Consider the following 14,236-nt stretch of genomic DNA (forward strand, 5'->3'; position numbering starts at 1 on the left):
TCAACACAATACTATTTAAGTACAAAACTTAGATAGTTTTTCTTCTGAAGTAAAAACAGTTCTATTTAATCAAGTCTTCATAATCTGACAATGGAAGCCAAGTTAGGCATGCAGGAGACTATTAAGAATTACGTGATCTTTTCAATTGAAAAATCTCCAATTATTTTTCAGATAACCTGAAATCCAACAACAAACAACTGCAGGGCCTAGCCTGCTTACCATTTAAATTAAAATCCCCCAAATAATTTCAGGTTATATATCTCCTAAAGCAACTAACTTTTCTTTGTACAAATATTAAAGGTCTAAGCCATGGTTACTCATTTTACCATACTTCAACTAATTTGATCTGAACTTTATGAGTAGTTGATTTTCTATTAATCAATGTAGAAGTTTTCAAAAGGTCATATCCCCAGAGAAGACTTACACCACAGAGCAAGCATAACATCCTTTCTTGCTACTCTCACGGATTAAGAATGCACCGTCAGGTTTCCCATAAAGCAAGTCCTCTGCTTGTACTCGGTTGATATCCTCAACAAACCAGGTTTTCTCATCATAATGGGGCAGGTTTTCATCTTCCTCATTGATAAAATAGGTCCTAAAAATTAAATGTTAAAATATTATTCTAACAATCAGTTTACTTCTATCTAAAAGCAAATTCATGAATAAAACTCTTCTAAATCTTAACTACAAAATAACAAAGTAGAATTGCAAGTAGCTGGATTTTTTTAAAAGAATTTCCAAAAATAAGATAAAAAAATTTTCATTATTTGCTATCATGCAGAAAGCACAAAATTCATGTGTCTCACCCAAGACTCTGACTCCTGACTGTCTAAATAAGCGATGCTTAAGTATCCAGGTTTCATATGGCTTGGCAGGTCTGTGAACTCAAGTGCCTATAGCATACTCATGAAGCAAATCAATTTAAAGAGGTGCAAAGGCCTTGATTCAAATGTCCTCAAATAACAGAGAGGACATTTGCTTAAGTAACTCAGGAGGCATTAAGAAGGCCTATGTCTTACACTGGGAACAAAGCCCTCTGACGGAAAGGTACAGTGAGAACTTACTCATCAGCATCCTCATTCTTGATTCCCAGCCAGGCATTTAGGCGCTTCTGTCTCACTCCTTTGTGATTGAGCCACCTACCAGAAGAAAGACACCAGTGTCAGCATCGGTGCAAAGTAGACACACCCAAGCCAACCAAACATCCAGGCCCAGGAGCTTGCTTTCTCCAGTGCCACTAAGAATGGCCAGAGATTTCCCTAAATTTAATAGTTTCTCTATTACTTTTCCTTCAACTTTTAGCAAAAAGGCAGAAACAGAAAGCTACTTGAAATTAGGCACGTCCTTCATTTTTCACTTTCCTTTTCTGGAAGGTTATATCACCACAAGCACACATATCCTTGCACTCAAACACCACGGAACAGTTGTTCTTGAAATTGTTAGTTAGGTGAGCGTGTGTCACCTTTGCAATCTCCACTGAGCCACAGGATGCAATTCCTCCATGACCTACTGTTAATACATTGAGTTTAAAATTCTAAAACAGAATTTCAAGGCCTATTTTTACACGCAAAGCAAGCCCCAAGAAATTCAGGGTAGCAATCTGAGTAATTAATGCAAATTTACTTCATCACCAGGAAAATCACAGTATTTTAAAATATACCAACATTTTAGATGTAAAATGATATAAACCATTTCATTTAGCTTCACTGAGATGGACGATGGCCTAAAACTTGAGTATAAAAACTTTCATTCATCATCATCCCCCAACCAAGCCCCTGTTCATTCAAATCTCATCATAAAATCTCCTCGGGGAGGACTACCCTAACTGTCCCAACTAAGGCAGTCCACCAGTCACTCTCTACACTTTTCCTTATTTTCCTTACCATGTATATAAAACAATACATTCTAGAGACAAAACCTGAACAAAGCATCATCCAACTAGCATTCTATTACTAATTATGTGGTCCTTTTTTGTTTGTTTATTCTAAAAAAGATATAAAGTTGAAGTTATAACATAAATTCAGTGCACATAAGATGAACTTTTTATCTTCAGTTTTATTTTGAACTTAAAATCTCTAATCAAACTATAATTGTGTTTACTATGTACTATGTCCAGTGGAAACAGTGTCAGACTTTATTTTGGGGCTCCAAAGTCACTGCAGATGGTGACTGCAGCCATGAAATTAAAAGATGCTTATTCCTTAGAAGGAAAGTTATGACCAACCTAGATAGCATATTCAAAAGCAGAGACATTACTTTGCCAACTAAGGTCTGTCTAGTCAAGGCTATAGTTTTTCCAGTAGTCAGGTATGGATGTGAGAGTTGGACTGTGAAGAAAGCTGAGTGCCAAAGAACTGATGCTTTTGAACTGTGGTGTTGGAGAAGACTCTTGAGAGTCCCTTGGACTGCAAGGAGATCCAACCAGTCCATTCTAAAGGAGATCAGCCCTGGGTGTTCTTTGGAAGGAATGATGCTAAAGCTGAAACTCCAGTACTTTGGCCACCTCATGTGAAGAGCTGACTCACTGGAAAAGACTCTGATGCTGGGAGGGATTGGGGGCAGGAGGAGAAGGGGATGACAAAGTATGAGATGGCTGGATGGCATCACCGACTCGATGGACATGAGTCTGAGCGAACTCCGGGAGTTGGTGATAGACAGGGAGGCCTGGAGTGCTGCGATTCATGGGGTCACAAAGAGTCGGCCACGACTGAGCGACTGAACTGAACTGAAGTGATGACATTTCACTTAGTTTGTATCAGTTAGGGTCTTAGCTAGAAGGATAAGGGACAGTCAAACTGGCAGCTGAGGAGAGTTCACTATTTACAAAGGCCAGGAGATGTTTTAGAGAAACTCCCTGGGGCCAGCAACAGTGTGAGGCCAAGGTATCCTAGAATTGAAGAATCGGCTGTAGACAGCAGTGACTTGAAGCCAGAGAGTACCATTTGGGGACTGCCACCTTTGGTAGAAAATGAGGACACAGCCATCTCATAGGGATCACAAGGGGAAGAAGTTAGAATATAAAATATTCTTACTTTCCTTTCCTTCTGCCCTCTCATCTCCTGCCTGTGCCTTCAAATGGCCAAAGCTAATGAGAAGCCAGAGGGCAAAAAGATCCATTTTCTTATGCACAGAGCAGGATAAGAAAAAAAGAATAGAAATTGTGAAGGCAAATGGAAAATTCCAGCACACCCAATGAAATGGATTAACTTTAAGCGGACTTTTTTCCCAGAACCTATGATCCTCTGATAAAGAGATGGCTTCCTGTACTCAAGGACTGTTTGCACAGCATAAGAGGATGGCTTATTTAGGATACATTTTAAGGTAAGATTAAACTAACTTTTCTAGTCACAATCTGTATCTTAACTGAACAATTATTGGCATGGTAATATCCTTCAGAATTCTTTCACACTGCTGCCCCATCTCGCCACTCTAATTTTATATTTGGGAAGTTGAATGTGTAAGATGATATTTATTCAAATTAAGTTTTATGATACTCAATCTGGATCATAGTTTCAATCTCCTGAAATCTTTCTAGTCTCTAATATCTTATCATCTATCTGATCAGCTGTTTCTCCCAGCTTTTAAAAATATGATCAGCTGCTAATGACCATCTAATTTTTGATAACAATGTTACTTAGGGCATTGCTGTGGATGGACTGATGCACACTAAACAGAGCCTATTCTAGGATGGCAGTAAGCCACAGTTTATCAGTCAAGTTAGACTAAGTTGTATTATGGCAAGTTATTCTTTATTTTGAATTTATGAATTTAGGTTTATGAAAACCAGGAAAAGGAAGCAATAATCATGAAAACTAACTCCTAATGGAAAAGTATTGCAAATGAACCCCTTCCTTTTATAAAAAAGGAATTTTAAAGGATTTTAGGAAATTCCCTGGTGGTTCAGTGGTTAGGACTTGGCACTTTCACTGTCGTGGGCCTGGCTTCAATCCTTGATTGGGGAACCAAGATCCTGCAAGCCACGGATGGCAAGCAAAAAATAAAATTAAAATAAATAAAGGCTTTTATATTTAAGAAATATTTTATTCTAAAGAATAGCAAGGAGAGATAAGAAAGGCTTCCTCAGCAATCAATGCAAAGAAATAGAGAAAAATAACAGAATGGGAAAGACTAGAGATCTCTTCAAGAAACTTAGAGATACCAAGGGAACATTTCATGCAAAGATGGGCTCAATAAAGGACAGAAATAGTATGGACCTGACAGAAGTAGAAGATATTAAGAAGGGGTGGCAAGAAGGGGTGTACAAAGAAGAACTGTACAAAATGATCTTCACGACCCAGATAATCACGATGGTGTGATCACTCACCTGGAACCAGATCCTGGAATGTGAAGTCAAGTGGGCCTTAGGAACCATCACTAAGAACAAAGCTAGTGGAGGGGATGGAATTCCAGTTGAGCTATTTCAAATCCTAAAAGATGATGCTGTGAAAGTGCTGCACTCAATATGTTAGCAAATTTGGAAAACTCAGCAGTGGCCACAGGACTGGAAAAGGTCAGTTTTCATTCCAATCCCAAAGAAGGGCAATGACAAAGAATGCTCAAACTACCGCACAATTGCACTCACACACGCTAGTAAAGTAATGCTCAAAATTCTCCAAGCCAGGCTTCAGCAACACATGAACCGTGAACTTCCAGATGTTCAAGTTGGATTTAGAAAAGGCAGAGGAACCAGAGATTGAACTGCCAACATCCACTGGATCATTGAAAAAGCCAGCGAGTTCCAGAAAAACATCTATTTCTGCTTTATTGACTATGCCAAAGCCTTTGACTGTGTGGATCACAATAAACTGTGGAAAATTGTGAAAGAGATAGGAATACCAGACCACCCGACCTGCCTTTTGAGAAATCTGTATGCAGGTCAGGAAGCAACAGTTAGAACTGGACATGGAACAACAGACTGGTTCCAAATAGGAAAAGGAGTACGTCAAGGCTGTATATTGTCACCCTGCTTATTTAACTTACATGCAGAGTACATCATGAGAAACGTTGGGCTGGATGAAGCACAAGGTGGAATCAAGATTTCTGGGAGAAATATCAATAACCTCAGATATGCAGATGATACCACCCTTATGGCAGAAAGTGAAGAACTAAAGAGCCTCTTGATGAAAGTGAAAGAGGAGAGTGAAAAAGTTGGCTTAAAACTCAACATTCAGAAAACTAAAATCATGGCATCCAGTCCCATCACTTCATGGCAAATAGATGGGGAAACAGTGGAAACAGTGGCTGACTTTATTTTTGGGGGTTCCAAAACCACTGCAGATGGTGACTGCAGCCATGAAATTAAAAGACACTTACTCCTTGGAGGGAAAGTTATAACCAACCTAGAGTTATGACCAATCATACTAAAAAGCAGAGACATTACTTTGCCAACAAAGGTCCATCTAGTCGAGGCTATGGTTTTTCCTGTGGTCATGTATGGATGTGAGAGTTGGACCATAAAGAAAGCTGAGCATCAAAGAATTGATGCTTTTGAGCTGTGGTGTTGGAGAAGACTCTTGAGAGTCCCTTGGACTGCAAGGAGGTCCAACCAGTCCATCCTAAAGGAGATCAGTCCTGGGTGTTCACTGGAAGGACTGATGTTGAAGCTGAAACTCCAATACTTTGGCCACCTCATGAGAAGAGCTAATCCATTTGAAAAGACCCTGATGCTGGGAAAGATTGAGGGCAGGAGGAGAAGGGGACGACAGAGGATGAGATGGTTGGATGGCATCACTGACTCAATGTACATGAGTTTGTACAGGCTCCGGGAGTTGGTGATGGACAGGGAGGCCTGGTGTGCTGCAGTTAATGGTGTCGCAAAGAGTTGGACACAACTGAGTGACTTAACTGAACTGACTTGTTTTATATTTAAGAAATGAAATCCTGATTTAGGCATTCAAGAATATTCTAGAAACAGTACATTGGAATCTCAGCAGAAGAAAAATCTCAAAAAATCCTTATGGGCTATATATATAGCAAGAAATCAGAGAAATGGCCACATGCAAAGAGGACTTGATGAACTAATGACAATCTCTTCTTAGGTGAGGCAGAATTCCAACCTATTCCAACTTCAAAACAGGACCAAAGAGAGGTCATATTCAGTATCAGGTAGCAGTACAACCAGTCTCTTCCAGGACTGACTATACAGTTTCAGTGTTAGAGCAGATCAAGCCCATCAATCCTAGTGCTGTCTTTGGTAGAAACATCAAAGCATGGAGTATGGACACTGGACTGTCCTCCCTGAAGCAATGGTTCCAAAAGAGGTAATGGTTTCAGTGTCTCCCTAAACATTCTAGCAGGATATAAATAGGTCATGGCTTATCACCCATGATGGTGCCTAAATTCTATTTTAGATTTAGCTTACAGAACTTGTTAAAGGAATTTTCAAGGTCTAGTTTGCCATACTTAGTCATGCATCTAGAAATGGTAGGTTTCTCAGTATCTCATCACTTTCCAGGGCAAAGAAATGCTTCCATTCATTCCTTTGGTCCATGGCACAGCCTTCTGGGGCTTTTCTTTAGCTTCATCATGTGACCAGAACCATATAAATATTCCAAGAGCAAACACACCCTACTTGTACACAAAGCCACCTCCTGGCCTTGCTTCCCAAGCTCTTCTGATGCTATGTGTGCTTGCTTGACTCTCAGTGGCCACAGTAGCAAACTGGAAGATCTCTAGAGGAGTGTTATTAAAAACGACTCAGTAATTGTTTGCTTCCGAAACAATCACCTTAAATTTTCCTCTCCTAAAACTCAACAGCCAATGTTCCAACCTTTAAACTTGTATTTTATCCCCTCCCTCCTTCTCACACAAAGAAACCCTGAAGTCTATAGAAAACCCAGTCAGAGGTCTTTACTCTGCCTCCTGCTGCCAAGGAGTGTGAACCGTGTTACATGCGCGAAAGTCACCCATAAACATATTACAAAACAGTCTGTTCATTACCTAGAACTAAACTTAATACAATTTTCTTTCTCACTGATGATCTCCTTCTATGAAGCAGTCATCTGGCCTAAAAATCTAATCCATATATCTTGTTCTGATAATATATCTTTCCATCTATATTTAGATAATATCCCTATATCTAGCTAAATCATATAATATTCCATCACTCCTCAGGTGTGCCATTTTTCATAAGTGTTTTCAAACATTTCTATTACTTAAATATAGAATTTTTTCCTTACAAATAAAAACTCTTCAGTGGACCATTCTGTATACTTACTTGTAGGTTCCCACTTTTAGTTTCCTTGCCTGTCAGGGGTAATTTCTATTTCTACAGTTTTTCTAGGTAACCAAAGATTCTGGGTTTTGTGTTTTAGGCAAACTTTAATTAATCTGCACTTTTTACGCTCCATCACTGTTCATTTGTATGGATTACAGCCCTACCTCCTGATCCCCACAAGCTTGACTTTAGTGAACTGTAACACCCTACTACTAACAGGACCACTCTCCTAAATTCTTACAGTCCCACTGGCCAGGTCTCAATTACAAATCTCTTCTTCTACCTCTAATGTCTCTCATGCAGCAGGATCAGGTGTTGCCGGGGTGTCCTCCCCACAGGCCCAGAATACTCACACAAGGTGCTGATCTCTGATCTTGCGCAGCTGGATCAGGTCAGGTTTGATACTATTCATCTTTTTGTCTATTTCTCGGTTATCCAAAGCTTGTTTCTTCAAATCCTGTTCGAGACGCATTTTGCTATCATGAATCTCACCCAGACGTGATTTCAACTTGTCATAATTCATCATAATTCTGTGAAAATATTTGACATATTAAGGCTAAAACAGAAACCAAGCAGAAGCGTTCTACAGTGTGCACACGGTCCTAACACCCTCAATGTGGTGGACATCTGCTGTTTTTGCCTGGCACATATTTATTCTCACCCCTCTGGGAAGAGCACCGTCATGTTCCCTGTAGGGAAGGACTCCTGTTCCCATCTCAGATTCATTGGTGAAGATCCACACAACCCCTCCTGGCCAAGAAGACTGTTCTGTTCCATCCTACCCCTGCCTCAGGCCACAGTGACTTGTTCAGAAAGCAGAGTAATACCCAAACTGACCCAATGACAGTCAAATCTAGGGCTCTTGCTAGAAATATTGTAGACAGATTTTCTCTTTCCACTGAGATTGTTAAGTTGTTAACATGTGATTCTAGGCCTCCCAACAGTTTATACTACTGCCTTGAAGGGAAAGCCTGCCTGAGGATGAAGCCAACACAGAAGAAAACTGAGCCAACAGACAGAGAACAAGGAGAATCCTGACGATGTTGTTTGGGCCCTGGACCCAGCCATGAATGAACAAGTAAAGCTGGGTTACTGTGTGAACTAAATGGGCTCATAACATGTGAAAGGACCAAACAGTGTCTGGGACATCTTGGTAAGCACTCAGTAGATGATGACCCTAAGCTTTTCCACCACACAAAGTTTTGCCGTGCTCTGAACCCTAAGGCAACAACTGCCCGTTACTCACTTGTCACTCAATAATAAACAGTTTCATATTACCATTAAAACTTCATCATGATACTTTAACTCCCTATGCAACTAAACTACAAGTTCTTTTCCATTTCTTCACTATTAATAATGGCCACTTATTGGTACTGTGATGTCAAGATACTCACACACACTCACACATATACACAGCTTTCTCTACCATAAAGTGTATGTGTGTATTACTTAGTCCTCAGAGCATTTCAACAAGATTTTATCCACAGTTTTACGGAGAAAGAAACAAGTCCAGAGAGTTAGTAACTCAATGAAGGCAACACAGCCAGGTGGCGCTAATGGTAAAGAACACACCTGTTAATGCAGGAGACAGGGGTTCCATCTCTGGATCAGGAAGATCCCCAGAAGAAGGGCATGACAACCCACTCCAGTATTCTTGCCTGGAGAATCCCATGGACAGAGGAGCCTAGTGGGCTACAGTCCATTGGGTCGCAGAGTTGGACACAACTGAAGTGACTTAGCATGCATGCACAGAATTTAAGCCCATGGTTTAAGCCATTAAACACAAAAAGAAATGTAAAAAGGCAAAATGGTTGTCTGAGGAGGTCTTACAAATAGCTCTGAAAAGAAGAGAAGCAAAAGGCAAAGAAGAAAAGGAAAAAGATACACCCATTTGAACGCAGAGTTCCAAAGAACAGCAATGAGAGATAAGAAAGCCTTCCTCAGTGACCAATGCAAAGAAATAGAGGAAAACAAAAGAATGGAAAAGACTAGAGATCTCTTCAAAATTAGAGATACCAAGGGAACATTTTATGCAAAGATGGGCTTGATAAAGGACAGAGATGGTATGGACCTAACAGAAGCAGAAAATATTAAGAGAGGTGGCAAGAATACACAGAAGAACTATACAAAAAAGATCTTCATGACCCAGATAATCATGATGGTGTGATCACTGACCTAGACCCAGACATCCTGGAGTGCAAAGCAGAGCAGGCCTTAGAAAGCATCACTACGGACAAAGCTAGTGGAGGTGATGGAATTCCAGTTGAGCTATTTCAAATCCTAAAAGATGATGCTGTGAAAGTGCTGCACTCAATATCTCAGCAAATTTGGAAAACTCAGTAGTGGCCACAGAACTAGAAACGGTCAGTTTTCGTTCCAGTCCCAAAGAAAGGCAATGCCAAAGAATGCTCAAACTAGCACACAACTGCACTCATCTCACATGCTAGTAAAGTAATGCTCAAAATTCTCCAAGCCAGGCTTCAGCAATATGTGAACCATGAACTTCCAGATGTTCAAGAAAAGACAGAGGAACCAGAGATCAAATTGCCAACATCGGTTGGATCATTGAAAAAGTAGGAGTTCCAGAAAAACATCTATTTCTGCTTTATTGACTATGCCAAAGCCTTTGACTGTGTGGATCACAACAAACTGTGGAAAATTCTTCAAGAGATGGGAATATCAGACCACCTGACCTGCCTCTTGAGAAATCTGTATGCAGGTCAAGAAGCAACAAGTAGAACTAGACATGGAACAACAGACTGGTTCCAAATAAGAAAAGGAGTACGTCAAGGCTGTATATTGTCACCCTGCTTATTTAACTTACATGCAGCGTACATCAGGAGAAATGCTGGGCTGGATGAAGCACAAGTTGGGATCAAGATTGCTGGAGAAATATCAATAACCTCAGATATGCAGATGACACCACACTTATAGCAGAAAGCAAAGAACTAAAGAGCCTCTTGATGAATGTGAAAGAGGAGAGTGAAAAAGTTGGCTTAAAATTCAACATTCAGAAAATGAAGATCATGGCATCCAGTCCCATCACTTCATGGCAAATAGATGGGGAAACAGTGGAAACAGTGGCTGACTTTATTTTGGGGGGCTCGAAAATCACTGCAGATGGTGACTGCAGCCACAAAATTAAAAGACCCTTGCTCCTTGGAAGAAAAGTTACGACCAACCTAGACAGCATATTAAAAAGCAGAGACATTACTTTGCCAACAAAGGTCTGTCTAGTCAAAGCTATGGTTTTTCTAGTACTCATGTATGCATGTTGAGAGCTGGACTATAAAGAAAGCTGAGTGTAGAAGAACTGATGCTTTTGAACTGTGGTGTTGGAGAAGGCTCTTGAGAGTCCCTTGGACTGCAAGGAGATTCAACCAATCCATCTTAAAGGAAATCAGTCCTGATTGCTCATTGGAAGGATGGATGCTGAAGCTGAAACTCCAATACTTTGGCCACCTGATGCAAAGAACCGACTCATTTGAAAAGACCCTGACACTTGGAAAGATTGAGGGCAGGAGGAGAAGGGGACGACAGAGGATGAGATGCTTGGATGGCATCACCGACTCTATGCACATGGGTTTAAGTAAACTCTGGGAGTTGGTGATGGACAGGTAGGCCTGGCGTGCTGCAGTCCATGGGGTTGCAAAGAGTTGGACAGGACTGAGTGGCTAAACTGAACTGAACTTAAGCTATTAAGCTATACTGCCTCACAGCACTTAATACTGTTCTTAGGCACAAAAGTTCACTAACACTTTGGTGCTAATATGAGCAATAATTTTGCTTTCCGTTCATGATTCAGGTTTATTATCTACTTTTGCACCTCTCAACCTGCTGTTACTTGGCTCATTTTTTAACGCTCCACTAAATTTGCTTTGACAAACGTTCCCAGTATTCTTTTAGTTGCCAGATTCAATACTTCTCATGTTTCTCATTCTCTGTGTCATCTCATCCTTATCATCTAGTATAATCTACACACTTTTACCCCTCAAATCCTTTCTGTAGAGTTCCAAATCCAAATAATCAACTGCCTACCACTCAGACAATTCCATTTGGGTTCTCATAAGAACCTCAAAACTCACTGGTTCCCACTCCAAACTCCCCTCATGTACTTCCCATTTTGGTGAATTACACCATCCCTTAGCCACTAATACCAGAAATCTAGGAATAATCTTTGGCGTCTCCCACACCTGCCATATCTGGTCAGGCATACAGTCCTCAGCATTTCTATTAACTCTATTCACCACTATGTACTCTCAGACACTGTAACACATTCTGAAGCTATCAAGGAAAATAAGCCACCACCCTCACTCAACAAGCTCACAATTCTGTGAGTGTGACTTTCAGTAAATGTTACAGTAAGGATCAGGATCAGATGCTACAGAAATGGGGACAAAAAGCCCCTAAAACAATCTAGGGAATCAGAGAAAATTTTCTAGAAAGTCATGTCTAAGCTGAGTGCTAAAGGGGTCAACAATTTAGGAGGATGGAGAAAGAATGCAGAAGAAAGAAGGTTCAGCTTGGTACCATCAGTGTGAACACCAAGTAACTCCATATGGCAGGACTGTCAAGTCAGAGGAGGTAAAAGCAGACATGACAGAGATGATTAAAGAAGAAAAAAGTCTTGGCTCACTGATGCACTTGGAGATATTAGGTAGATTTACCGTTCAATTTCCTTTTCATTCCCTTCTTTTCGAAATCGCTCAATATATTCTTTGCTATGTTGTTCTTGTGTATGACACTGCTCTTCAAATATTTTAATTGTTTCATTAAAAGCTTCAATTGCAGTCCTCTTCATCTGTATTTCCTATAGGATAAAAAAAGATAAACACACTTCATTATCTTTGTATTTCTTTTTGTAACCTTAGTCTTAAAACAAATCTTAAAATTCTAGTTATGATTCCATATGAGATCAAATTAAGGGGGCCAAAACAAGACCCTGCTACCATTATTTATATATGAAATATATCATTAAAACCCTAAAATGAAAGAAAAATAACTATTACTTGAAATATAGCTGAGAACCACAGAAAGGCCTCTGAGCTGCTAAGAGATTAACCCTGCATACCCTGAAGACAAGATCAAGTTCCTCCTTTTTAACTGCTGCAGTACTGACCCCTAAAAAGTGCTGATGGAGTGAAGAGACAGAACAGAGTTTGTGCACCAGCATGCAAAACCTTATTTTCCAGAAAAGCCTCATAGAGTCTATTTAGTCTTTCTTCATTTCTAAAGCATGTCATTTTCCAAATAGATTCATTACTAGATTCATCTTATTAGAAGAAGAAAATGAGGAAGGGGAAGAAAGCTGCTAAAATCAGATGCAAAATAAGGTGAAAAACTAAAAACACCACAAAACAGAAGCCCAGGAGGCTAAGCCCCTCACACTAGGGTAAGTGGTCCTCCACGTTCCAATAAGCTCTGAGGGTATCTGTACACTTTGGCATCTGAATCATGACTCCCCTAAAATTTTCAAAGAGGGCTAAATTTTGTTTACTTTAGAAAGTCAAGAAAATATGTGTAAAGGTCTAGAAAGACTGTGATCCTGAATGTTTATAAGTTTAAAAGTTTCAGTGCTTATGGGACAATTCATCAACTATTCAGCACTGATTAATTCCTTTTTAATAATTCTATGTTTTACTTATTATGTAGTTAATTTTGGCTATGCTGGGTCTTTCGTTGCTGCTTGGGCTCTTCTCTAGTTGTGGCAAGAGTGGGCTACTCTCTGGTTGCAGTGTGTGGGCTTCTCATTATGGCGGCTTCTCTTCTTGCAGACCACAGGCTCTAGGGCACGCAGGCTTCAGAAGCTGTGGCAAATGGGCACAGTAGTTGCAGTTCCTGGGCTCTAGAGCACAGGCTCAATAGTTGGGGTGCATGGGCTTAGTTGCTCTGAGGCATGTGGGATCTTCCCAGACCAGGGATCAAACCCATGTGTCCTGCATTGGCAGGAGGATTCTTTACCACTGAGCCACCAGGAAAACTCTGATTAATTTCACTGATTATTTTCAACAAATTATTAATTGATTAATTTGACTGATTAATTTCAACAAATGATCACTGAGAATCCATTCCACAGAAAGTACCATCTGGTGTTAAAGAGAGTCACAAAAGGGGCCTGCCCTCCAGGATTCAGAATACACAGGCAAAATAGATTTCTGTAATAAGGTTTTGTTTCATGTCATGATAGAGGAAATAAAGTGGGGTAAATTAGTTACTTATTGCTTTACAGAGACTTCATGGAGGAGGCGACATCTGAGTTAGGTCTTAAAGAATTGGGGTAGAAGAAGAAAATTCAGCATTGCACACACATGGCATGGCATGACTTATACAAAATAAAAGTGGATATTAGGGATCTGCAATTGCTCAGTAAGGCTGGCACATAAGGGAATTAGCAGATGAGGGACACTAGAACCTTGTGATGCTTCATATAGCTGAGGAGATATATATATATCTCAAGTAGTACTGTAAACTTATTGGAATACCTGTATCTAAATATTTAGCTATAAATTCTACAATTCTCAAATATGGTGGAGGATTTTGGCTCCCTTGCAGGTTAAGAAAAGGTGGCAAGAATACACAAAAGAACTATACAAAAAAGATCTTCATGACCCAGATAATCATGATGGTGTGATCACTGACCTAGAGCCAGACATCCTGGAGTGCAAAGTAGAGTGGGCCTTAGGAAGCATCACTACGAACAAAGCTAGTGGAGGTGATGGAAATCCTAAAAGATGATGCTGTGAAAGTGCTGCACTTAATATGCCAGCAAAGTAGGAAAACTCAGCAGTGGCCACAGGACTGGAAAAGGTCAGTTTTTCACTCCAATCCCAAAGAAAGGCAATGCCAAAGAATGCTCAAACTACCACACATTTGCACTCATCTCACACACTAGGAAAGTAATATTCAAAATTCTCCAAGGCAGGCTTCAACAGTACATGAACCGGGAACTTCCAGATGTTCAAGCTGGATTTAGAAAAGACAGAGGAACCAGAGATCAAATTGCCAACATCTGCTGGATCA

At 40.2% G+C, this 14,236-nt stretch overlaps 1 protein-coding gene across 4 annotated transcripts in view; it reads right to left on the reverse strand.

Moving 5' to 3' along the window:
• Positions 1-14,236, reverse strand: part of PIK3R3 (phosphoinositide-3-kinase regulatory subunit 3) — a 106,763-nt gene that overhangs the window by 11,370 nt on the left and 81,157 nt on the right. For all 4 annotated transcript variants that reach the window (XM_069589787.1, XM_069589778.1, XM_069589771.1 and 1 more), the window contains 4 exons: positions 11,884-12,026; positions 7,570-7,746; positions 1,065-1,139; positions 425-595 (listed from right to left, as the gene is read on the reverse strand). In XM_069589787.1, coding sequence (XP_069445888.1) covers positions 425-595; positions 1,065-1,139; positions 7,570-7,746; positions 11,884-12,026 — 566 coding nt within the window. The remainder of the gene's footprint in view (positions 1-424; positions 596-1,064; positions 1,140-7,569; positions 7,747-11,883; positions 12,027-14,236) is intronic.

The sequence above is a fragment of the Ovis canadensis genome, chromosome 1 (assembly GCF_042477335.2).
Source record: "Ovis canadensis isolate MfBH-ARS-UI-01 breed Bighorn chromosome 1, ARS-UI_OviCan_v2, whole genome shotgun sequence".
Classification (NCBI taxonomy): Eukaryota; Metazoa; Chordata; class Mammalia; order Artiodactyla; family Bovidae; genus Ovis; species Ovis canadensis.